The sequence below is a fragment of the Martes martes genome (genome assembly GCF_963455335.1).
Source record: "Martes martes genome assembly, chromosome: 2".
NCBI classification, from domain to species: domain Eukaryota; kingdom Metazoa; phylum Chordata; class Mammalia; order Carnivora; family Mustelidae; genus Martes; species Martes martes.
The window spans coordinates 111130392-111157476 of record NC_137889.1 but is presented as its reverse complement, the minus strand read 5'-3'; the positions used below and the strand labels follow the sequence as shown (position 1 = coordinate 111157476).

General features: G+C 33.8%; 2 protein-coding genes across 2 annotated transcripts in view; one reads left to right on the top strand and one right to left on the bottom strand.

The window, feature by feature from the left end:
- Nucleotides 1–281: 281 nt before the first annotated feature.
- Nucleotides 282–1611, top strand: TIFA (TRAF interacting protein with forkhead associated domain; the record flags this gene model as incomplete). Its single annotated transcript, XM_080797297.1, has 1 exon — nt 282–1611. One exon carries the CDS (start codon nt 282–284, stop codon nt 837–839), a length of 558 nt encoding a protein of 185 aa, XP_080653423.1. The 3' UTR covers nt 840–1611.
- A 2068-nt stretch (nt 1612–3679) lies between these two features.
- Nucleotides 3680–27085, bottom strand: part of AP1AR (adaptor related protein complex 1 associated regulatory protein) — a 39450-nt gene continuing 16044 nt past the window's right edge. Inside the window, exons 2-10 of the mRNA XM_080796634.1 lie at nt 20462–20510; nt 18908–18934; nt 15575–15600; nt 12378–12474; nt 11086–11184; nt 9033–9091; nt 8282–8355; nt 7151–7276; nt 3680–5585 (exon numbers count right to left, since the gene is read on the bottom strand). Coding sequence (XP_080652760.1) covers nt 5320–5585; nt 7151–7276; nt 8282–8355; nt 9033–9091; nt 11086–11184; nt 12378–12474; nt 15575–15600; nt 18908–18934; nt 20462–20510 — 823 coding nt within the window. The 3' untranslated portion in view covers nt 3680–5319. The remainder of the gene's footprint in view (nt 5586–7150; nt 7277–8281; nt 8356–9032; nt 9092–11085; nt 11185–12377; nt 12475–15574; nt 15601–18907; nt 18935–20461; nt 20511–27085) is intronic.

Here is a 27085-nt window from a genome sequence, read left to right as displayed (position 1 = left end):
ATGATCTTTTCTTTTTAGCATAGTTTATTTTTTTAATTTTTTAATTTTTTTTATAAACATATAATGTATTATTAGTCCCAGGGGTACAGGTCTGTGAATTGCCAGGTTTACATACTTCACAGCACTCACCATAGTCTATGTATTATTTTCTTAAAGTCTAAATAAATCCCTATCAGATTTTCATCAAAATATTAGAATTAAAGATTTCAGTGCCTAAAAAATGGGAGTGTACTAACAAGCTGGTTTGATTCTTGCAGGCAAGTCATATTCCAAGACGCATCATGTCCAATTTCGAAGATGCTGATACAGAAGAGACAGTGACTTGTCTCCAGATAACTGTTTACCATCCTGGCCAGCAGCAAAGTGGAGTATTCCAATCAATAAGGTTTTATAACCGAGAAAAACTTCCTTCCAGCGAAGTGGTGAAATTTGGCCGAAATTCCAACATCTGTCATTATACCTTTCAGGACAAACAGGTTTCCCGAGTTCAGTTTTCTCTGCAGCTGTTTAAAAAGTTTGATAGTTCAGTTCTCTCTTTTGAAATTAAAAACATGAGTAAGAAGACCAGTCTGCTTGTGGACAACAAGGAGCTGTGCTACCTAAATAAAATAGACCTGCCTTACAAGTGCATGGTCAGATTTGGTGACTATCAGTTCCTGATAGAGAAGGAAGATGGAGAGTCATTAGAGTTTTTTGAGACTCAATTTATTTTGTCTCCAAGATCACTCTTGCAAGAAAACAACTGGCCGCTCCAGAAGCCCATACCTGAGTATGGTTATTACTCATCCTATTCCACCCAAAACACTTCTCCTACAGAAATGGATGAAAATGAATTGTGAACACGGAGGGCTGAGAGGAGAATCATGAAGGATGAAGAAATCTGTAGACATTTTATGGATACTTCACAGTTTATTAGTATATTACTGTCATCTGTTGTCAAATTTGGCATCTCTTATTATCGTTTTGAAGTCTTTAAATTGTATTAGTCATCAGTTTAGTCATTTGTTACATTCCTAGATGTATTTTGGAATTACTGTGTATTATTAAGAATTATTAAGCATATTTAAGTGTACATCTGTGAGGGTTAATGTACAAGAAGTATCCGTGGTGATGAAGGGATAGTTTTCTCAGTAGGATTGTTTTCTTTTTATGCTTGCTTTTAGTCCTATGTTCTGTTCTGTAAGGAACAGTCTCTTGGTTTGGTCATATTATTTCACAAGTAGCCGTTTTTCAAGGTCAAGGCTGTGGGCATGTTGTTACTGGTGGTGTAGCCTGTTGGTACCTGCAGTACTAGAGTACTAGCGTAATGTGTTTTGGAGAACTGTCAGTGCATCATTGTGGTTTTAGTATAGGAAGCCCTATCTGAGCAATAATCTTTTCTATGATTTCCTTTCTATAGAATAATAGTGTTTATTCCCAAAAATAGAGTTCTCCTTGTATATATTCAGTATCTAAAACCAGTATTTTGGACATTCTAATGAACCATTGCTATGTTTAGGATTCTTTTTCAGTTTTCTTACCAAACATTGACTTTTATGTACCATGCATTTTTAAATTCCATGAATTTGAAATTTTAACAACATTCATGCATATAATAAAGTCAAAGTTTAATTCTGTAACCATGTTCTTTGAAACTCATTATGGAGAAGGGAAAGAACTGTTCTCAGACTGCTTACTCTAAGGAAGGAGTGCCATAGGCCTCAGGCAGAGGCTGTGACTGGGGATTAAGATGGCTCTAGCTCTGCCTCTCAATGCGTATTGGCTCCAAATCTCCATACATCGCTCCACGTGGTGGCACATGGCCACCAGTATTTCCTGTGATACACATTCTTTGGTTTCCTGCATCCATCTTAAATCTGCTTCTTTTGCCAGTTTCTCTACCCCTGACCTCTAAATATCAACACTTAGTTGGGCTGCTCTGCCTATATGCTGCACCAGGGTGATCTTACCTAGTATGACTTAAAATACCATTTACTTATTAATGACTTCTAAACTTGTACCTCGACCTGTTCTCTGAACGACAGACATATGCATCCCATCACCTTCTTGATGTCTTGATATAAATTCCTCATAAACACCTCAAATTTAACTTCCAAAACAGAACTCTTAATTTCCTTCACCTTCCTAAATCTGTTCCTCCCACTACATTTGTCAAGTTGGAAACCAAAGTTATTGTGAAGTGTAGTTGTAGCTGCTAGGTTGGCTGTCGTATTTCCAGATTTAACCAGCAGGGAGACAATAAGCTCAAATAGACTTAATTACTTCCACAGATAGCAAAAGCAAGGTCAGCATGAAGTCAGTGTTCCACATCCCTGGACCCTAGGGCTATCCCCTGGACATTGGACCAGGGAGGCCAAATGACACCTAAATGGAGGACAGCTCTGTTGTTGAAGAGCCAACTCTAAACTCCAGCCTATTAGCCTACATCTGTAGTGAAGGGGAGTGAAGCGGAAATCTCTGCTTCACTAGAACCAGGGAGTGAAATGAGAAGTTGCCTCATGGCAGCCTTCTGCAAGATAGGGGAGCAGATGATAAATGGCTTTGTCTCATCCAGAAGACTGCCTATCTTGCCATGTTCTGGGGAGGATCACAGGGCTTTGTCAAGATTTCAGTAGGAGTGTGGTTGAGTGTTGCTATATAGATGTGCGGTGAGCAAGGTCGCCAGAGCACCATGCTAGATGCATTATCCTACAGTTCTCTTGGATTCTCTCGGGTTCCAGCTCTACTTTTGCCCCCCCAGCTAGCCCATCAGAAAATCTTATTAACTCTACCTCTGAAGTTTGTCAGCTCTGCATTCCTATCACAATTATCAACCCAAGTCACTTCATGTCTCATGGCAAGTATCGCACATACACTCTTGTCCTCTTATAACCGATTCTCTACACAGCAGCTAGAGGAATTTTTAAATTTTTTTTTAATTTAAATTTTTAAATTTTTAAAAAATGCAAATTGGATCACAGTCCACTCTGGCTTACAGAAAGTCAGTGGCTTTATACATCAAATAAAATTAACTGTTAACCATAGTCTACAAAACATTACACGATCTGGCCCTTAAACACCCCTCCAATATCATATATTATTCTACCTCATGATGCTTCAGTCCCCATGATCTTTTTATTCTCAGAACATACCAAACGTTCTCCTATACCTCAGGAGTTTTATAAACATGCTTTTTATATGCAGGCTTTTTACTTGGCTGGTTCCTGCTCAACAGTTAGGTCTCAGCTCAAATATCATCTCAGAGAAGACTTTCTTGAACTATCAAAGCAGTCACCTGGTCCCCAGCTATCCTGCATCCTATCATCTCGTATATTTTCTAATTGTGATCTGTTGTTTTCTTATTTACATGTTTACTCGTTATTGCCTTGTCTCTCTCATCAGAATGTAGGCGAGAGCTTGGGCACTGTCTTTTTACTACTCTGTCCCTAACAAGCTATCAGACTCAGTAGATTCTCAAGTATCTGCTGAATAAAAAAAAGTTATTTCCAGTCTTTTTTATAAATATATAAGACAAGAAAATTAATGTTTTCTTAGCAGTTAAAACACAAACATTTTCAAATTTAGTTCCATCCTGCTTTCCTAACTCACTCCTTTTTGTCTTCACAGCAGATTTAATAAAGTAATTATACCTAAGGAGACATAATTATGGTTATGTTTATAGACTAAAACTAGTAATGATCAAATAATTTATTATTTTTAAATGTAAAAATGTGTTTATTCACAATCCTTGAGAAGTTACCATTCCTTCAAAAAATTTTTTATGAACAAAATGCCAAGAAAAATTACAATAGTAGCTTATGCCAAACCAAAAATATACATCTGATGTATACAAACTTTAAAAAGCATAACACAGGCAATGTGAATATAGATTACCTTTAAAATATTTCCAGTGACAAAGCTACAACTTAAATTATGTTAAGATAGTCATAAATAATAGCATTACCTAATATATTTACATATTTAAAGCATCATATTTATTTCTATGAGATAAAAAGAAGATGAAACTATAGATGTCATTGCCTAGCAGTTCAAATATTGAAAGGGCCACATGATTTTTTTTTTAAGTACAGCAAGAACTTTAAGTTACTATTTATATCTGGACCTTCCTATATTTTTGAGAACATGCACTGTCATCGCTGCAAGAAAAAAAGAAAAAAAAACACCAAGGAAAAATCAGAAAAGAGTTTGCTTACTAAAATCATATTCGATCCTCAGCAAAATTAAGACAAGCAATTAGGGAGTGCTTTATAGCCCTGGCCTTTCAAAGTGAGACACAAGCTTTAGGGAAAAGAAGAGTTCACTGTATATCACAAATGCAGTTATTTATACTGATATGCTTAGTTCCATCCCATTAAAGTACCTTGTATTACAAGGCAAAGGAAAGCTTAATAAAATCAATGAATCCTTTCACACCAGAAAGGATTTTATTTTGAAATACCCGTATTGCCTTTTTAGGTTTTCCTTTCTTATAAATCATGCACAGAGAATATGTTCTGTGTAAAATCTTTCTAAGACCATTCATTGGAAATATAGAATTTAAAAAAATGACACCTAGAAATTTAATATATCAATTAACTTAAAGTCAATATTCATTTATAGTGGCAGCATGTAAAAGGAAGTGAAAACCTAAATATATATATTTTCTTAAATATTACTTTTGAATACTTGCTTCAAGTGTCTGAACTCTAAAAGCCTATTTGAACATCTCATATCCTTTGTTCAGACTGAATCAACATTATTATACTAGGATATGCAGTTAAGTGTAGAAAAAAACTGATATTTCAGCATTCTTTAGGGTCATCAACTCAATTGTGCTTACTATTAGATAATAAAATTTAAATAAGTCACAGGAATAAATAATGTTGGAAAAGGGAACACTTATAAATCTGATCTGGCAGTCCCTCCTCATGCTCCCTTCACATCTGCTGAGAATTAACACAAAATGCCTTAATATTTTCACAGTTAACTACTGAAATAGGCTTAAGAAAGCATTCAAAGTAAAACTAATAAAACTATTTTTAAAAGTGAAAATCTACAAATAGTAAACATAAATGCTATAAAGAAGAGTTAAAATAAATTTAACTGATAACATGACAGAACCATTACATTGTTTTTGAAAAGCAGAAGGCAGATGATGAAATTGCACTTAATTCTGAAGCAACTCAGATATAGCCTATCATTCCTATTCCTTTCTAATAAGCATTTAAAACATGTTTTCTTATCTCCCTCTTACAAAAAGGCTCAGCACAACCACTGATACATTCTAGTTGGTTTTTAACATTTGGTCACAACTGATAAATAGGGTCATACAATTTTACCCTATCGTTTCTGTTGATCTGCATCAGACTGCTTTATGCCAGAATCAGACAGTTCTAATACAGGATTTACAAATCCAGAATACTCGGAATTGCCATTATCATCCATTTCAGCACTAACAAAGTCATTCTCCCACTCCAGGCCATTGGAATCATCAGAGGCTGATGTAGGATTACTTCCAGTCTTCTTGCTGCTATACTTAAGTGCTGCTCGGAGAATGTCTTCCTCTGTTCTGGAACGTTCTCTCATTGGAAGCATGCGATTCATTCCTGTTATTTGGAAGGAGTTATTAGAAATCTCAGTGAAAATTTTAAAGGCTATATTAAAAGACATTACGGTTTAATAATGTAGTTTTTGTTTAATAATCAGACTTGATTTGTAAATTTACTTAAAGAGTCAGTCCTATGGAGGCCTTATGTTATGGGAAGGTTTCTGGTGGGCTCTGTCTTCTACATAGTCTGGTTTAATAACTGTGTTAATGACTTGAATAATAACCTTGAAAGTCATGTTATCTACAAATCTAATTAGCATACGGATAGTCTGGATGACAGAATCAGGAATTAAAATATCTAAAAGGCTTTAGATCACACTGAACAAGATACTACAATAAAAATATATTTTATTAAAGTCTGCTAATTGGGATCCAGATAGGAAATAACATAAGTACAGCATTGTGGTAACACTGTTTGGCTGAGAAGAAGACTTAATTAAGTTAATGCAATCTTTGGTAAAGTTATTCAAGCTTTCTGTATCTCTGTTTCTTTATGATAAAAAAAAAAATGGCTCAATTAGAGGACTAAGGTATTCCATCCCAAAATTCTATGAAATATTTCATGCTTACTATTCTTCTTAAAGTCCTACATTCTGTAATAGGTTCTTCATTATCATGGATTACATAGTTCTTAAAATGAAAATGAAAACTTGAGCCTTATTCAGTGAAATGGCCTTAAAAAAAAAAATCCACATTTGAGGGGTGCCTGGGTGGCTCAGTGGGTTAAGCCTCTGCCTTCGGCTCAGGTCATGATCTCAAGGTCCTGGGATCAAGCCCCCCATCGGGCTCTCTGCTCAGCAGGGAGCCTGCTTCTCCCTCTCTCTCTGCCTGCCTCTCCACCTACTTGTGATCTCCCTCTGTGTCAAATAAATAAATAAAATCTTAAAAAAAAAATCCACATTAGAGGCCTTGCTATCTGCCATACCTGTACAGGTGTTTTATGTAAGTTTCATTTCATCCTCACAACATTCATATGTTTATTTGTTCAATATTTACTAACTGCTTATTATGTGCCAGGCATTTTTAGACCCTGGGTATACAATGGTGAATAATCATCCTTTAAAGTAAGCTTATTATTCCCTTTTTATGATGAACAAACTGCAGCTTAAAGAGAATAAGAAATCTACCTAAAATACTACAGCTAGGAAAACATACCAGCTAAAATTAAAACCTATGTTCATATTAAAGCTGTTGTACTACACAAAAAACTCCTAACAAATGGCTAAATTTATAATGAACCAAAAGATAATAAGTTTTGGCTTTAGGTTGACCACAAGGGGGCAGTAATTCTTCTTACTGAGTAATATAAAATGGGTGGATTACAGAAATATTAAAGTGAAAAATTAACATTTATTTTTAAAAGCTCAAGAAACACTAAGAATTACACTATTTTCTAAACCATTTATCAACAAATGATAATCACTAATAAGGTAAGAGACCAAGAAATTTTTATACCGATTTTTTAAGGCCTTGCACTCCCTTCAATATAAAGTAAAATACCAAGTAGATTTCTATAGGCTAACATGGATTAAAATTTAAGGTAAAACTGTGAATATAAAATACCTTCTTCATCTTCCCACTCTAGATCAAGGGATGTGCTGTCATCATTTCCACTTGATTTAGTTTTGGTCATTAAATCACAACTGCTTTCTGTATTTGGTGTCAGAACTGTGGCATCTGATGAGAGTCCTAGGATATACACCAAATATAATGTGGTCATTATACTATACCACAAATGTGGTCATTTGTACTCTTTTATCACAACCATTTATTCTGTAATATTATCTATATTATTATAATGATATAATTTATAATATATATTAATATATACCAAGTATATATTAATATATAATAATATATATTATTATTATTCCTTTTAATATCTTAAGAAACAATTATTGAAATCATCACACTGGTAAGTTTTTGTTAGGAACATAGTGCTTTTTTCCCTTTTTTTCTTTTCTTTTCTTTTTTTGCCATACAGCATGATAAACATGCAAATTTAAATGAATTATAAACTTTTCCAATACAATGAACTCTAGGTAACAGTCAATTACAAAGAGGAACAAAAAATAAATGAAAAAATAAAAACGAAAGAAGTCTGTTTTCAAAATGAAACACTACTATGCTTCCATTATTGGAAGTACAGGAGTTCTGACTTTTGAAACTTAGAGAAAAACACTTCGATCTTATAACTCAATTTGTAGTAAGTAAAATAAGTATACTTTTGTACTACTTCTTCCCACCTTCCCTTTTTCTGGGAGGCAGAGAGGTAGCACCACAGTAGAAATGGAAAAATGAGTGTTTGATTCTCCATCCAGATCTACAGTAATAGCCTGAGATTTTTCTTTGCTCCAACTCCTTTTTAAAAAGGAAAGATAGGGGGTGATTGGGTGGCTTGGTCGGTTGAGCATCCAATTCTTGATCTCAGCTCAGGTCTTGATCTTGGGGTCACAAATTTAGGCCCCCTGTTGTGCTCCACGCCTGGGCGTGGCGCCTAATTTAAAAAAAAATAAATAAAATGAAAAATAAAAAGGAAAGATAAAATTGTATATTAAGGACTAGTTAACTGACCTATCTGGAAAATACAAATTTAGAGGTCAGAAAGTTCTATCGAAACAGAGCCAAGATCTCCAATTATCTGTTTACAGTGGCATGAAGTAAAAAAGTATGCATATATTTTAAAAGACTTACTACTACTTCGAAAAACTTCATACTGTGACTTTATATTTCTCAAACAAGATTCAAAGTCATCTTCTGGTCCTGAACTGTAAGTAAAGTAAAAGAAATATATTCGTAATAGATGCAACATAATGCATGCTTAAGTTAATTTATGGCATTTTAGTCTGAAGGTCTATCCCACACAAATTTATAATTATTATACAATTAGAGTAACCTAATGAAAATGGGTCTTAATTTTCTTAATGCTAGCAGTAAATTGAAAATGTTAAGATTTTGGTTAACACTGAAGTCAATGTTTAGTAGTAAGCCCATCTTCATAATTTATAATAATGAATCATGAACAAGGTTCTTTGAATGAGTGGAAAATATGACTCTGGAATGTGTCTTCTAAAAAACGATCACATATAAACTTTATTGTTTATAAATAGAGAGAGATGTTTATAAAAAAGAGAGATGTGCTAAGGAAAACACAAGCAAGGCAAGAGATAAGCAATTTATCCAAAAGCATTCAATGTATTACTGCATCATTTTCAACTGGAAGATATGAGCACTCTTAAAAATGCAATGAAATCAATTCAATTAAATAATGATCACTTTCCAATGTAAAGAAAGCAAATGTTCTCAGTATTCTTACAAGATAGTGTCTATGTTTTTTAGGGAACACACAAACATAATATGTATACAAACACCCAGAGCTGAACTGTAGTCTCTTTGGAAATTACATTTTCTACCACAAAGGGAAGTAGTATGTTTCACTATTTACCTCTGATATTCTCCATTGTTTGAAGGATGGTATCGCTGCACAACTCTCTGCCTTTCTTGCTTTGGAAACATAATGCAATACAAAATCACTCTCCATTGCAAAATTATACTTTAAAAAATCATTCATGCAACACCAAAAGATATTTTTTCTAGTTCCTAAAAAAAACTTTGAAAGTTATTCTACTTAAGTCTTTTTCCTTAAATGTATCACTGTTCATTTCTATATCCTCTTATTTATGGTTGCAATTTCTCCTGATCTTTCAGTGTATAATCATTAAGGGTCAGAATATTCATAATGTTATTAAAAACTAACTTTTAAACAGATATACATTGGTGTATTGAACATTCTTCTTACCCCTAAGAACTTCTAATAACTGGAAGGATGAATGGTAAGAAAAAAAATAGTTCAAACAGTAGATGAAGTTCTATTTTGGCTGAAATAAGTAGCAAAAGAACTAAAGATCTACAAGACCTGGCTAAGCTGACTCAGAAATAATAAAAACAAAGGATTTAGAAGACCTGTCAGATAGTTAAGGCTCTGACAGTTATTAGCTATGTGCCCGTGGCATGTACTTCACTTTCTGTTTTTTTTTTTTTCATCTGTAAATTATGGATGGCTATACTACTGCCCGAGCAAACTCACAGAGCTATTGTGAAAATCAGATGAACTTGCATATATCTGTGTATCTTTTCTGTGCCAATGGATGTTGTACAGACTGCTATATGTTCCTGCATCAGTATTTAATCAGGGAAGAAAAAACTCAGAGAACTCGGGAAAAACTCAGAGGACCCAAATAGATTCTGCATATGGAAGGCTTTTGTCTTTAAAAGGTGAGCAGTAGAGAATTTATTATAGTAAAAAGAGTTATACAAATTACAGCCAGAAAAATATTTTTATTTCTTAGAAGGTGAGTTAATTTTTAAACTTTTCTAACTAGTAACTAGTTAGAACTTACTAAAAAAACAACCCCCCCCACGCTCCCATATAATCTAATTAGTCTGCTGAAACAGATTAATCAAAATGACAGGGGAGCAGGGGCAGAATGAGAGGGAGAAAAAAGGCGCAGGTCACATATAAACTCATAGCAGTATGACATGATTTTTCAGTTTCTCTAAGCTACAATAATTATAATGTGACATGATCTTTGTACTACTTCAGTTAATGTTACAGTAGAGAGTTCACATAGGCAAGATATGGAGGAAGATACTAAGCAGAATAACTGGCTAAACACTGTTGTACTTGAATGCTGGCTCTACCATTTATTAACTAGGATTTTATTAAGCAAGTTATTTAACATCTCTGTCCTTTGGCTTCCCCATCTATAAAATGAGGATTGAAAATGTCACCTGCTAGGATTGTTGTGAGTATTAAACAAAGTAAAACATGTAAACTAAGTAAAACAGTAATACCGTAAGTGTCTGTTATTAATAATGGTCTAGCATTATAGTAATGCCGTATTAGCATGTAGCATGGTGAGATATAATAAATCTGTTGCTTTCTCTGATAATATGCCAAAGATTTCTTAAGACTCAAACCCCAAATCTCCCAAAGACACAAGAATAAAGACGAAAAATATACGATATTTGAAAAAGAAACAAATTGCCCAGCTTACCAGATTCAAAGAAGTATAAGAAATTGCAGTAGTTCAAGGAATTGTTTAAAAAAAATACTCACAAAAATAAACTAAAAAATGCTGCAGAAATTATGTTTAAAGAGTAGTTTTACAATGTTTCCACCTAAGAGTATATTTATTTTTCCAGAAGAATACTGGATTTTGGAAAACTACATTTCATCTTTGGGATAAACAAGAATTAGCTTCTGCTAATTTAAAGCGAAACAACATTCAATATCAAGCACATACTTTGATGTTATTTCTAGTTTTTAAATACAAGCTAATTTGTCTTTAAAATTCCTAAGAATATATACATAAATACATTCATTGTTCAACAAGAAGCCCTTGATTCTAGGATGGGGAAAGAATCTCAACTAGGATTTGTCAGAGAAAATCAGGAGAAAAGCAGCCCTAATATATGTTGGGGTCTTTTCCCCTCACCTCCAAGAGCTTTCGCTGCTTTGCTGCCCTGGCTGCTTCACGCTGTGCAGCGTATAAAGCTTCTTCTTCTAGTCTTAACTTCTCTTCTTGTAAGGCTAACTGTACATGAACAAAACAATAAGGATTAACAAAAATCAGAACCTGTCTAACTGCTCTAAAAACAAAATGTTTGTTTGTAAAATTAAAAATAAATTATTAAAAAAATAAATGATCTCTACAAAGCATAACAGAATCAAAATTTGTGATTTCTCATTTCAATTTCTCCTTTTATAAAATAATTCCAATTCTATCAAACATATTATCGAACTCTTTAGAAGTTGAATTATGAAGTAGTAGCATTTAATTTGCAGAAATACAAAACTGTTTCTTCCTTTAGAATATGCAGTGATCTTCATTCTCAACAACTGTTCCAATGCCTATCACCCTGACTAGTTTAATGGTTTGGCTTTCATAAGTCCAAGGTCTTTAAACTAAGGCCAATCATATCACCATCTATCAAAGTAAAGTAAGCTTTCACAAAGTTCATGTCTCATTGATGTACATGTGTTCTGAATTTTATTTCTATCAAGTTAATCAAAAGTTACTTTCAAATTTAAGTTCTTGCCATTCATAATAAGCATACTAACTGCTTTAGTGGTAATCCACTGCATGTCATATCAAACTTAAAAAAATTTCAACAATTTTTCTCTTTAGCCTAATATTAGCATCTATTGCATTGCTTAAATGAATGCTGCTGAAATCACTAGTTAATACTTAAAAGATTATTCTTAAATCTATAATAGACTATGACTAATTCCATTTAGTGAATAGCAAAACTATAATTACAGACCATTCCTATAAACACATTAAAGTAAGTATAACATTTATGATTATAGTTTATGGTTCACTTACTAAGAATAAACAAATTAAGACAAACAAAAAGACTTAAAAATATTTATTGTTAAACAGACTTTTTAAAAGTTGTTTTTAAACATAAAAATACATGTATCTTGTCAGAGTCTCTATTTGTGAATTAAGAAATTAGTTTTTAAAAGAACATATTATCTTCATTTTTGGCAGCATATGATTTCTGATAAATTAAACTGAAATAAAACAAACTATATAATAGACTAAACTTTTTTTAAAATTTTAAATAATCTTAAAAAATTTTTAAATAATCTTTTTTAAATTTTAAATAATCTTCATCTGTATAATATCTAAATATAGATCCAGTGACTGTGAAAAGTTTCTCCATAACATAAACAGAGGTCTTATGATAACATATACTTAAGCAACATAAAAATACTATTTACCTCTTTTTGAATTTTCATATCAAGATCTTTCTGTTTTTCAGCAATAGAATCATAATGCCTCTCTCTTAGGTTGACAATTTCTTCCTCAGTAAGAGGCCTACAGAAAAAAATGAGGGAGAAAAAAGAAAGAAAAGAAAAAACATTTTTGAAGAGAACAAGTCCAAATAAAACACTGATCAACCAGAAAAATATTGAAATTGTATTGTCAAAAAAGTACTAAAGCAATTTGATGCTATAACTTCAATGGTTAAGAGTAAAAAGGTATACATTCTAACATTTGCTATAATTTGGTATATACGTTGAACAAGATGATGATAGATCATCAGAGATCATCATCAGGACTACAACCACTTTTAAGAAATGCGGACTACATTTATTACTTTGGCTCTGCTTCAGCCATCTGACCATATGCCAAAATGTTCACCATAAAGTATAAACTTCAGTACACTATGCTCTGATAGCCCTCTTACCATTCTGGAACTCTTAACTCACATACACACTACTCTCCTGTTTATCCTGCTCAGTTGCTCTGACTACTCCAGGGCCTTGATCCTTCCCTTTCCTCCCAGTCTACTTATCCTAATTACTTTGCCATGCTTCACATACAACCAATGTGGACACCATGGCAAATCTGAAGTACTTTCTTACCAACATACTCACCTTCTTGCACTCCTATCATGATACCTCATTCACCCAGCTTACTTTCTGACCTTGGATCAATTCCATGATTAGCCCTTTCTCCTGAGAGCTGCTAGAGAAAACCTAACATTAGCAATAACCCTTTTCTTAGACATGGTCAACTCCTTCTCACATCTTAAGCTAATTACTTCAAATCTTCAAGTACTCTAAGTTCCTCATTCAAACTCTTTTCTCTTAGAAGTCAATTCCATCCCACTCTGAGACATGGGGAGCACCAACCAGCAACTCCTTCAACTTCTTTCTCCTCCTCCTCTTACCTAAAGTTGATCTTCTCTATTTTCCCCTCCATCCTCTGAAGAGGTGGCATTCCTTAACTTATTCAAGGTCATCTGCTACACTTATACTCTTGACTCATTCACCACTGATACCACCCTTCCTCCCCTACTCCACCGAATTCTCTGGGACATTGCTCTAACAATTAGCCCCTCTCTTTCATCTTAACCTACTCTTTTTCTTCCTGTCTTCACCTCTCTTCCATGTGAAGGGAAGTGGGAAGAAAGAAAAAAAGGAGAAAAGAGAGGAAAACCTTCATTTGACTGTAATTATTTTTAGCTACACCCTCTCTCCTTCCCACTTCTGCTAAAACTCATGAAATTGAATGTATACTGCTAGCACATCTAGCACTTATTGTGTCAAGTTCTCTCCCATGCACTTTACACATATTAACTAATTTTAATCCTCACACCAACACTATCAGGTAGATATAGAGATAATACACATGAGGGAAATGAGATGAAGAAAGATTATGTCCAAGTAAGTCACATAATATGTGACAAACCTCAGATCTGAATCCAAGTAGTCTAGCTCCTTGGTCTTAACTACTATGCTTATCTTACCCTCTCTGTCCTTACCTCCCATTCTCTCATAACTTCATGGCAGTCTAGCTTTGCTTTCCTCCTCAGTAACTCTAGCAAAGGTGGTTTCTATGTTGCCAAATACAGTAGACACTTTTTTTTTTTTTAAGATTATTTATTTATTTATTTGACAGAGATCACAAGTAGGCAGAGAGGTAGGCAGAGAGAGAGGGGGAAGCAGGCTCCCTGCTAGCAGAGAGCCCGATACAGGGCTTGATCCCAGGACCCTGAGGTCACGACCTAAGCCAAAAGCAGAGGCCTAACCCACTGAGCCACCCAAGCGCCCCCAGCAGACACTTTTAAGTCTTCATCTTCTTACTTCAGTTTGATGCAACAGTGATGGCCATTCTCTCCATTCCTTCTCTTGGCCAGTCATCTCTGTGACTTCCCTTGGCTTTCTATACTCTCGTACTTCTTTTTGCTTACTTAGTCTTGGTTGTTTTCAGAATCCTCTTACAGTATTTGCTCATTCAATCTTCAGACTGCTACTCTCTCTCCATGCTCCAAGTACCTCACTTCCTCCTGTTCTCAATCTCAGGTAGGTTAACTTGATAATTACGGTTTTAACCACCAGTATAAGCTAATGTCCCCTACTTCTGTTCCTCTAGCCCTTTCTGCCTACAGCTTTTTTTTTTTTTAGGTTTAACAAATAAAATTTTAAGTGTTCAGTTCATTAAGTTTTGACAATTGCATACACTTGTGTAACTGCCACACAAAGCAAGATACAAACATATCCATCCCTCCACAAAGTTCTCTTGTGCCTCTTTTCATTCAACCCACTTTGTTCTTGCAATTTCTTCTGTCTGAAATGCTCTCCTCCACTGGTTAGTTCTCATGAGCTAACACTTCCAGGACCAACCTAAGTGTCATCTCCTTTAAAAAGTCTACCTGGACACACCTCTTCTCACACATTTTGGGCAAATGTTCTTTCCTTTAGGTTTTCCTTGCATATTTTATAACTGCTATTTAATCTCTTTTTCCATCTTATGTTGAAATTAGTCATTTACATGAACTACCTCCCAGACCAGGATATCCTTTCTTCTAATGTAGAGAAGCATGTTTGACTTTTTAATTCCAGTGCCTAGTGCAGTGCCACATAATTAATTGCCTAATAAATGTATGCTAAACTAAAAAAGGTAAAGAATATGCATTCAAAATATGAAACAGTGTATGAAAATATTCTCTTGATATGAAGAACTCTTCAGTTAAAGACAGATGGTTCTTTTTCAAGTAGCTCATATAATTTCAAAAGAATCTAAAAAGGTTGCTTAAATAAATTAGAATATCAAGGTTCTAGTTAACCTATTAGTAAAACAAGTTTTAGAATGTCATGAGGAAGGAAAAGAGGGGTAATATTTTAAAAATTCAAGGAAATGTATTTCTTTATATTAAATAGTATTTTTTTAAAACTAAAAAATACATGACTTAGGTTCAATAGGAGAGCACTAGGTACTTATGTACATTAAATTCCTTAATGTTCAAAATAATACTTTGAGATATTATTTGCCTCAAACTTATAGAAGGAGAAAACTAAGGTCCTGAATTGTAAACTATTCAATGCCTCAAAACAAGCAAATCACAGAGCCTCGATTCTTAGCTTCTCATGGTTCACACAGACATTGTTTAAAAAATAAAAAGCCTTACCTATGACTGCTTCCTGGGCTTTCCCCCTGTGCAAAAATTAAACAAAGAAATTTCACTTCCTGAATAAGGCAAGTCAACAAAATTTTTACTTAATCAAAATATTTCTTATTTTTATCACAGTAAATAAATTCTATTATTAAAACTATCTTAAAAAGCTTTAAAATTTTACTGTTTCTCAAGAGCAAAATTTAATATCTAGCTAAATTATATAACAATTAATTGGGGGGCGCCTGGGTGGCTCAGTGGGTTAAAGCCTCTGCCTTCGGCTCAGGTCATGATCTCAGGGTCCTAGGATCAAGCCCCGCATCGGGCTCTCTGCTCAGCAGGGAGCCTGTTTCCTCCTGTCTCTCTACTTGCCTCTCTGCCTACTTGTGATCTCTCTCTCTCTCTCTGTCAAATAAATAAATAAATAATAATAATAATAATAATAAAATAATAAATAAAATCTTTAAAGAAAAAATTAAGAAATGTCCAATAATTAATTTTTTAAAATTAAATTTAAATTAAAAAATAATTAATTTTTTAAATAAAAGATGTATTTATTTATTTATTTATTTGACAGAGAGAGAGAGAGAGAGAGAGAGAACGAGAGCACACAAGTAGGCAGAGCAGCAGGCAGAGGGAGAAGCAGGCTCTCCACTGAGCAGGGAGTCTGATGCAGGGCTCGATCCCAGAACCCTAGGATCATGACCTGAGCCGAAGGCAGCCGCTTAACCAACTGAGTCACCGAAGCACCCCTCTTAATTTTTTCTAACTAATATATATTCTATACCAAATGAACTTCTGGGGTCAGGATAGTATTAGACAAGATATCTTCTATGACTTCATCATTTACAGTTATCCTCATTATTTATAAATTCCATATTTGCAAATTCAACTATGTAACATCAAAATTAATAATCCCTGTGCTTTTGTAATCATGAATAGACTTCCACAAAACAGCAAAAACTTTGAGTTGCCCAAAATACATATTCCCAGTGGAAGTAGAACATGGTGATGCTCTGCCTTCTCGTTTCAGTTCTCATACTGTCCTCTTTACAGACTATTGAGGACCATGTTTTTGGTATGTTTGTGCTTTTTTGTTGGTGATTCCACTATTTAAAATGACCCCCCTGTGTGGTGTTGAAGTGCTGTCTAATGTTCCTTGTCCCAAGGAGGCTGAAGCAAGCCTTAGGGAGAAAATGTGTGTGTTAGACAGACTTCAGGTATGACTTATAGTGCTGCTAGGCTTGAGTTCAAAGTTAATGAATCAATAATATATATTAAAATAAGTTGTCAAACAGACACATGAAACAAGGTTATTTACTGATTGGTTTATGAAAATATGACTAAAAGCTTACAGGAATCTCTCTATTCCCCCTGAGAGTAATGTTACAGTTGGTATTCACTAATTCAGCATTTATGGCAACTTTATAGGACATAACTACCATAAATAATGAGAATTAATTGTTTTTCTTTTTTTTTTACATGGTTATGAAATTACCTATAGTTTTTTTTTTTCCTCCAAAGTAAACCATAACTACTTTCAAGACTGATTCGGATTTATGTATCTTTCTTACACACTTAAGCTATTCATATGTGATAGTTAAAATATATGGCCAAGTAACAGCAGGAATAAAACTCCAAATGATAAGAAATAGCACTATAAAACAAGATGATGCTCAATTAAAGCAAACACAAAATATGACACGAAAGAGGAAAAGACTGGTTAGTAAAAATGAAAGCAAACAAAAAACTCAACCAAACAAAAAACACCTTAGGAAAATACATGGAACCATAATCTTTTGTTTGTTTGTTTGTTTGTTTTTTGTTAAAGATTTTATTTATTTGACAGACACAGACCACAAGTAGGCAGAGAGGCAGGCAGAGAGAGAGGAGAAAGCAGGCTCCCCATTGAACAGAGAGCCAGGACCCTGGGATCATGACTTGAGCCAAAGGCAGAGACTTTAACCTACTGAGCTACCCAGGCACCCCATGGAACCATATTCTTTTAAAAAGCAGTGTGATGCTGGGGTGAACCGTAATAAAGACTGAAAGAGCTCTTACATTTAGCACTTCTGAAGTTTAGAAACTTTAAAAATACTACAGTAAGTGTTTGCTTATACTAGTTCTAAAAAATACATGGAATTAAAGTAACCTTTGAAATGGGAAAGAAACTAGGTTCTAGGAAACATTAAAATATTTGGCAGAAATTTTACTGGGAAACAAAAGGTCAAGCTAGTTTTCAAATGTGTTCTACCAGATGATAATAAATATGTATTACTGTTTTTAAAAAGGATTTACACCCAAATTAATTTGGGAAAGGCTAAGTTAAATAGGTTTAAATAATTTTCTTAATAGTTTCTTTAATAGTTCTTCTTAGAAGCTTTAATGTGCTAATTTACATTCTGAGACAAGTATTCTTCCATACACACTGTGGGAAACGTTGGGCTAGAGAATAATTTAAATTTGTTTGATATGTTTTCCTCTTTCCTTAGGAAACAAAAGTGATAAAAGGTCAGAGCTTGCAGTGTTCTTCCAGTAGAACTCATTTTAGAGTTGTATAGAGTAGGCCCAATGGGGGCTAAGTAACTTGTACAAATTCATACAATTAGTTTAGTTAAGTTGAAACTTAGCTCATAGACTAAAACTCTTCTAACTACAACCAGGGCATCAGAAATACACACTACATTTCATAATTCTAAACCATACTTTCCCCCTATTTTCATACATCTGTACTTGAAATGCATCTTATATTTCAGTTTTAGATGAGATGAAATGCAAAGAAATCAACAAAAAGAGTAACTGTTAAAATAGATAATGACTAAAGTCAGAAAGTGATTGTAGAATGGACATGTATAAATTCCATCCTGAGAAATCTATGAAAACTATGGTTAAAGAATGTATCCACCCTGGATTGTTGAGGAATTTTACTTACCTAATGGCAAGAGGTTAGAAATAGCTCTTTTTAAAGTTCCTGGAGTTCTACAGTATGCTTTAAAATATATTTTATATGTTTATATAATATATATTTTCTACATAAAATATTAAAATCATATTTTATGTCTATATACACACACTTACATATATAGAGTATATGAAACTAATACATAAAACTATATACATATCATATATACAACATTATATACATTATATATGAGAAAATTATGAATTACATACTAATATAAATTAGTAAAAGGACATAGTAAAGGACTAAAAAGACTAAATAAAAATCAAAAGATAAAAATTCTAAAATAAAGACAATAAAATAAACATTTCAAAAACAACTTTTAGAATTAATGAGATGACTCATGAGAACAAATATAGGTTTTATACTATTGTGGAAATACTTACTTCATCACTTTCTACTAGATTCTCAAACTGAAAGAACAAGAAAGTAAGTGTTAGGAGGGATATTTGTCTAAGATACGTATCTCAGAAAAAACTGTCACTTTTTTTCACTTCCGAAATAATATATCTTTAATTTTTAGGATATTTGAGTCATGTGTCCCTTCATACATGAGTTCATTTGATACATCCAATAATCCAGTAAGATAGCCAAGATAAGCATATACTATTATTTATGATTTTATGTGAAAAAAAGGATAAGTACAGCAATTTTCTTCATCAATCAGAAACTTTTTAAAATTTATAAACTAAAACTTTCACCTGAATTATTTCATATGGGTTTTTTAAACCCACACTACCAGTTTCCATTTGAGTTCCAAACAAATCAAGTGTCATAGGGAGAATTTACTCAAGAAACAGGGACTTCAAAGATACCCAAATAAGAATATATCTTATAATGTTTATATTTATTCATCTACTCATTCACTTAACTATTTACTGAATATCTGCCAGATGTCAGTCACTACTCCCAAATACAGTGTCTTTCTGCATAAAGGAATGTAAACAATTAGATGATGATGTGATAAACAGGAGTATGTCAAATGATTGGATGAAAGTCATTACTACTAAATTATATTACAAATATATGTATATTTTAAATATAAATAATTTGCTAAATAAGCACTGAAAGAAAAGAGTTTTATTGCTAACATTGTTTTATTACTTAAAGATCAAGAAAACAATGAATTCATAAGGTTTAGAAAGACAAGAATTTAAAGAGATGACAAAAATTTTTCAAACTATCTTGAACTTTTTTTATTTGAGATTAAAAAAAAAAACTAGTTTCTGATTTATATGCTTCTTTATTTAATATAGAAGGCAGTAAAGTACAGTGTTCAATCTTTGAAGCCAGGCAGATTGGGACTAGAATTAGGTTCTGCCACTTAAGGGGCTGTGTAACAAAGCCCAACTTCTTCATCACCTGTCTAACTAAGCCTCTGATTCTCATCCCTAAAATGGGATGACTGCCCCCTGTTCAACGCGACTGTATCAAGAATTATGTTGATGACATTTATAACCTATATGGTGAAGTAGGTAATACATAGCAGGAGCTGAATAGATTCTATTATCATATTTTACATACAGAGAATAAGCAACTCAGTGACTCAAATCGTAAAGTTGCTTAAAATTAACTTTCTGCTTTGATCCTGCTACACCTCTCTACTGGGGCAGGCCAACCATCTATCTCTAGAATCACTGCCTGTTGAGCCATTATAACTGCAAGAAGAGTACTCCCTCTCTGAATTGTGCGGAGTGAAAAAGACAAAAACAAAAACACCACTTCTTAAGTAGAAACAGCAATTCTATTAGAAGAACAGGCCCTTAATCTACAAACTTTTCTTTGTTCACCCTCCCTTCATCACCCCAATTCCTTCCCTCTTTGCTAGCATCAATAATACTGAAATATAAAAAGTCCATACTAAATTTAATGAAAAGAAAAATGTCCCTCCTGTCCTCCTGAAGGTATTTTTATCCAATCAGATTCATGACTCTACTCACCTCTATAGTTAAGTGCTCACCTCTTGAGCATGTTCTAAAATACTTGGATCTGGGAAGAAAAACAGAAAAGCTTTACAAAACTACAATTAATCCCAAAACTGAGCCAATATAGTAGCATAAAAACATTTCTGTAAAAACATTTTTGAGACTTTCAAACTAAGTTATGAGTTTAGAAGTATTCAACCAATATTTTTCCACTAATCCTAATATTTACTAAACCTGTAATAATAAATTTGTTGTATTTACTACACAGAACAGGATATAATTAAGTTTCAAAATTTATCTCATTATTTTTACTGTATCAAGGAAAGCAACATGTTAAAATACTGATGTGTTAAATAATGTGTAAGAGTATGTTTCCAATTTTCTTAAACATTTGCAAAACAATAAAAATCTGAAAATATATATGCCAATATGCTAAGAGTGGTTATCTCCAGATGCTGGAATCCCATGTTTATATAAAGCTAGGTGGTTTCTATTCTTTCCATGCCCATACAAATTTTAATCATTCTCTTCCATGCCTATTAGTGAAATTTACATGTAATCAAATGAGAACCTTTGTTATAGCTGCTCCAAAGACATGTATGTCCTCTATTATAGTATGGAAGTTGGTTGTAGGGCAGAAGCACCCAAATTTCTTTAGTACTAGAAGTGCCAGGAGACCATAAGACTTTAACTTAAAATGTGGTTCCTGTTATACTGCTTAAATTAATGGAGGAAAGGACTTCCATGCTCCCACAGAGATCAAAAGTCACACTGAGGGTTCCTGATGTGTCAGGATCCTTGGACAGAAAGTACCCCCTTAAGAGATCAGAAGAATCCTGGATTAGGACAGTTCAGAATGCTTTGTGAGTATTATGTGTATATGTTTGTATGAAGGGGCATATAGGTTTAGTGAAAGAAAATGTTATATTATCATGATTAAATTTTTATTATTATAAAGAACAGAAAGAACAATGAAATCACTGGCCCCATTTTTAGTACAATCTTTATTTGCTAACAAATGCAAAACAGTTTTATTGCCCATTAAGAGATCATTAGTAAAAACAAGAGGATTTGGTAATGTCATTTCCTAGATTTAATAATTTATAGAACATATCCAGTATTAAAAAAATACCCTTAATTCTCTAAGCATCTAGTTGTCCCATTATTCTATTTTCCCTATTTCTGAGACAAAAACAGAAACGAGTTGAGCTTTTGAATAGCACTGTGTTCTGGCATTCGAATTCATGCTTAAAATACTGTATGCTCTCTCCCTATAACCATTACTCTCTTTCCTGAATGAAAAAGTTGTCTCTGATTAGTCAATTTTTCCCTCCAGATTTACTGAGTGATGTAGCTGGATAATGAAATAAAATTCAATAATACTAAGTATCTCAGTATAAACCATCAGTGTGACTTCACTGCTGAAGCAAAACCTAAAGCCGAGTGGTACATTGTCCAAACCAAGGGAAGTAACCACTGCACTACACTATATTAGATGGCAGAGCACTATGTTCTATTCTAATTATACACAGATACATGACTAAACTTAGAATTCCAAGGTATTGGCTGTGGTAAATGCCTCACTTTTCTGTCCCTTTTATTAACATCTAACTATAGTGAGGATGATCATGCTCTTGCATGACTGACTTTCTGATTATCTGACCTAACTAGACCACAGCCAACCCCCAGACCTCATTTGATTGATTCAGGGTTATACAGAAACTGAGCAGACAGACAATATTTTCCTCAGAGCTCTAGGGTGGTGCTAGGAGTTAAGCTTCTGAAAATCTGCAAAGAGAGGACTGAAATCAATCAAATGAATGTTCTGACAGTGCTGAAGTCATCCCTAATAATTAGTTACATCCCCAATCTGCCCATGATTTGGCAGTAGTTGAGAAACCTAGTATTCTTATAAGAAGTTCTACCTTTTGCCCAAGATTGTTTGATCTGGATTTTCATCCCACAACCAAAGTCCCGACTAATAAATAAACATGAGTCTATATAATAGAATGGCAAAAGAGCAAATTAATAGGAAAAAACCTACTAAAACCAAAACAATGAAGATGGAAGGTAAACAGAAAAGCAAAATACGTAAAAAAAAATTTAAGCTTTCCTTTTTCAGATAGATTAGATTGTGACCTTACTATTCACAAAGGGCATATATTGGCTACTAGTACCATAAATGCCAAGATTATATTAATAGATTAAAGTAAATACTCAATTTGGCAACCTCAGAGGCAAAATTTTTTATTAGAAGAGCTTTATCCTGGGATTTATCTGAAAGGAAGTTGAGAAATATTGTGATACACATTTTAAAAGTAATTGGAAAGCCAGCTGTTTGAAAGTAGCATTTCAGATTTCAGAGCTCTCCATTACTTAAGCAGTAAATGAAAGAAATTAAAACTAAAATCTTTTCATATTATTGGATCCTTAAAATCCTAATATATTTGGAATATAACTTTCTCAGTGTTTTCTATAATAAACTGCCCTGATATTTTGTATTTTCTACCTCACAGTTTTATTCTAGAGTAAGGAGCGAGACTCCTGGCAATCCTCCTCTACTTCTAGGTATAGATGAGAATACAAGTGAAAGGTAAGTAGAACAACGGGGGTGGGGGATGGGGAGTACTTGTTTATTAAATGTGGCCTCAAGCGTTTACATTTTTATTTCATAAATATTTATTGAATACCTAACTAAGTGCCTGGCACAGCTCTAAAGTGCTGGCAATACAACTGTCAATTAAACAGGCAAAGAACCTGCTGCCTTGCAGCTAACATTCCTGGGAATGAATAACAATAAGTACATAAATGATCAGGTGGTGGGAAATGCTATGAAAAAATAAATACCTCAGGAGAGGGAGGTTATTTTACATAGGGTGGTCAGGGCAAGTCTTTCTATTAAAGAAAAACTGAAACAAAGACTCCTAAGGCTTTAAACAAAGCCAGCTAGCTAGATAACTGGAGGAAAAGAATTCTGAGCAGAAGACAAACAAAAGCTCTGAGGCAAAATTGTGCTTGGCATACTCTAAATGAGCGGGGGACCTGAATGGCTGGAGTAGAGGAGAAAGAGATAGGGTCTGGGAAACAGCCAGGGTCTTTGGGCCTTTGTTGGCCATAGAGAGGGTTTTGGAGTTTCTTCTCAATAGCTGAGAATTCACAAAAGATATTTTGGTCTTTGGCATTTACCGTTTTTTGTTTTTTTTTGTTTTTTTAGCTTTTATTATGAAAATTTTGAAATATACAATAAAGTAGAGAGGAAAGCATCATAAACCTCCTTGTACCCATCACCCTACTTAAAAAATTACCATTTTCCTAGTCTTATTACTACAACTCCCTTCTTTTGTTTTGGTAGAGTATCTTAAAGCAAATCCCAGACATGTATATTATCTTACCCTTACCTCAGTTACTACCTCTATTTGTTAAGAACATTTTTGTCAACCTAATCATATTACCACCTAACAAAATTAAAAATCATTTCTTAACATCACCTAATAGCCAGTCTATATTTCAACCTTCCTATCTTTTTATAAATGATTTGGTCAAATCAGATTTCCAACAAGGTCTACCTACTGCATTTGCTTGTTAGGCCCCATCTAAGTCTCTTTTAAAGTCTACAACAGCCCTCCTTGCTGCGCCATCACCTTTTTTCATGTCCCAATTTCTTGGAGAAATTGTGTCATTTGTCCTGTAGAATTTCTTACTTCCTAGGTTTGGCTGACTTTTTTCCTCTTGGTGTTGTTTGCCTCCTCTATTCTCTGTATTTCCTATGTACTGACAATTTGATTTAAATTGAGGGAAGTTTTTTAAGGCAAGAACACTTCATATGTGGTACCTGCTACTGAACCAAATTATGAGGAATTTTATTTTTGTCTGCCTTTTACTGACTCTAAGAATGATTTGTTGGTTCAGGTATTGTCAGCCCAATTCATCTATTATAAAGCTTCCATCAACATTTTACCAAATGGTTTCAGCATCCACTACTAATCATTGCTTAGCTCCATTATTTCACGAGAAGGTACAAAATCACGACTTTTTAAATCTACCATTCTTTAAGAATTTATTAGCTGAATAAGCACTTCACTGGAAGATCCTACACAGATGATCTGATATAAGTTTTAAGAGGCCAATTAGGAATCTTTTGTAATAGCACAACAGAGAAATGATGGTAGCTTGGATGGATCAAGTTGAAGTTCTCAGAGGCAGTTCTGAAGACAAGACTGACAGAATTTGCTAATGAATTAGTTGTAGGAAAGTATGTAAAAAGGAAGAATCAAGGAAATCTCCTAAGTTTTTGTCCCGAACAACCAGAAGAATGAGAAGTTGCCATTTACTGAGATGAAAAAAGCTAGGAAAGGAGAGGCCTGGTGTTTTTAGATGCCTTAAGCTTGACATCCATACACAGTTAGAGTTCTCTAGAACTCTAGATAAGAGTTCTCTATTCAAATTCCAAGTCTAGCACATTAAGATAAACATCAGTCCAAAATGCCCTTATATTTTCTATAATTAACGCTGGGGCTACTTCTCAATTCCCGATCTTTAAGAACACCATTCTTTTCTTCTTGGCTTCAAACCCAGGAAATTCATCTTTGTTTTCTTTTCCTATCTCAAGGAAGGTTTCCTATAAACAAAGATGCAAAGCCAACAATTTTTCCTCTCCCATACATCTGCTTCATGTTATTACTAATACATACACATGGCTATTATTTTTTAAGAATTTTACTTCCAATCACTATGGAGATATAGAAGTATAGCTTATTCCTGGGAAAGAGAGGAAGAATGAGTTATTTCCCCAAAAGTGAAATACCAAGAAACAAAAGTTAAAACTATAAAAGCAATATACCATTAATGCACCTGCTACCTTGACAAGCTAAATTACCTTAAAGAGACAGAATAGCTCTTGGGTTCTGAAACTTAAACAGAAGTAGTTAACATCTAAAAGAAGCATATGTTAAAGTAGAGGAAATGGAAGTACAGGAAACAGAGAAGCAAATGTTAGCAGAGTTAATCCAAAGCCTATATGTAGAGGAGTCCCTGGTTCAAGGAACTGATCTGTCTGGCTCCAGTGGTAGGTTGTGCTCCCAGGTGACAGGTTATTTGAACTGCCTAATATTTTCTAAATCTGTACTCACTAAGAGCTTCCACCCCATTATTCTTAATCACAGTGAAAGACTGTCCTTATCTGAAGATACAAGTACTATGCAGTTCCTGGACAGTTATATCTCACACTTTTAATTACCAAATATGCCTTCTGGTTTTCTCTATTTGACCCAATAAAGCTGAGGGCAAGAGCCTGGGACAAGGAGAAATCACCAATGTGATTGTTCAAACAAAATTGCTATGTGTTAATGAAACAACAAAGCTAGCCATAGGAAAAAAAATCACAGGACTTGCTTTATCCAGGTCTCCCAAGTCCTGTGCAGTAATATTTCATTATAGTACATAGGTACTAGTTGAGAATATTTTCCTCAAAAATGAAGTTTTAGTTGTATATAAATGGCACCATTAAAAAAGAACAGAGGAAAATGAGATAAAAAAGAAACTGGATCAGTTTAAAACCAGATTCGATATCAACTAATTAAACTACATTTACAACAACCTTTGATCAAAGTTAAATGTTAGGAGATAAACAAAATGATTAAAAGTAGTAATGTCTGGGGCCCTGGGTGGCTCAGTCAGTTAAGTGGCTGCCTTTAGCTTAGGTCATGATCCCAGGGTCCTGGGATCGAGTCCCACATTGGGTTCCCTGCTCAACGGAGAGCCTGCTTCTGCCTCTCCCCTGCCTGCTGCTCTGCCTACTTGTATTCTCTCTCTCTCCCAAATAAATAAAAATAAAATCTTAAAAAAAAAAAAAAGTAGCAATGTCTATTCCAAAGCCGGACTCTTGATTACTGTTACTTGGTTTAGAGAAATAACACTGCTTTCTTCAATTTGAAAAAAATGTTTTATTGACTTGAAGCTTCCTAGAATACATAATGTTACAAAAACCAAAGTATAACAAGCTATTACTGTAATGGAGATCAAAGAGAGATTTACATTTATTCAGTACCTATAACTGGCTATTATAATGTATTATGAACTTAGGGTTTTTTTTCTTAAATGAACTTAGTTTTTATATGTATTTTTATATACATTTCCTCTCCACAATAATTCTATGAGATACTATAATCTTATGGATCTGAACTGTTCAATATGATAGCCATTAGCCAGGTGTGGCTATTGAGCAGTTGAAATGTGGCTAGTCTGAATTAAGAATTCAGTCTGAATATTTCAAATAGATACTGGATTTTTGAAGACTTAGCACCAAACCAAAAAAAAACAAACCAAACCAAACCAAAACAACAACAACAAAAATAAAATGATCTAGCTCCAATAACTAAGCTCTTTTCAACATAAATCCATGATCAAACACAAACATCTTTTAGATCTTCCTCAATTCCTCCTCCAAGTTCAAATGATCATAGTTCTTCAGTTGAAAACACTGATGTGCATGTTCCAATACTGTGTGCAGCTGAGAATCTAAACGTATGCTGATTTTATACAAAACACTGCTAACAATATATGCTTTTAGCATTCATAAAGCATTTGTTCTGTTATTCATAAAAAGTTCTTCACTAAATATTAGGGGTAAATAAACCTGCT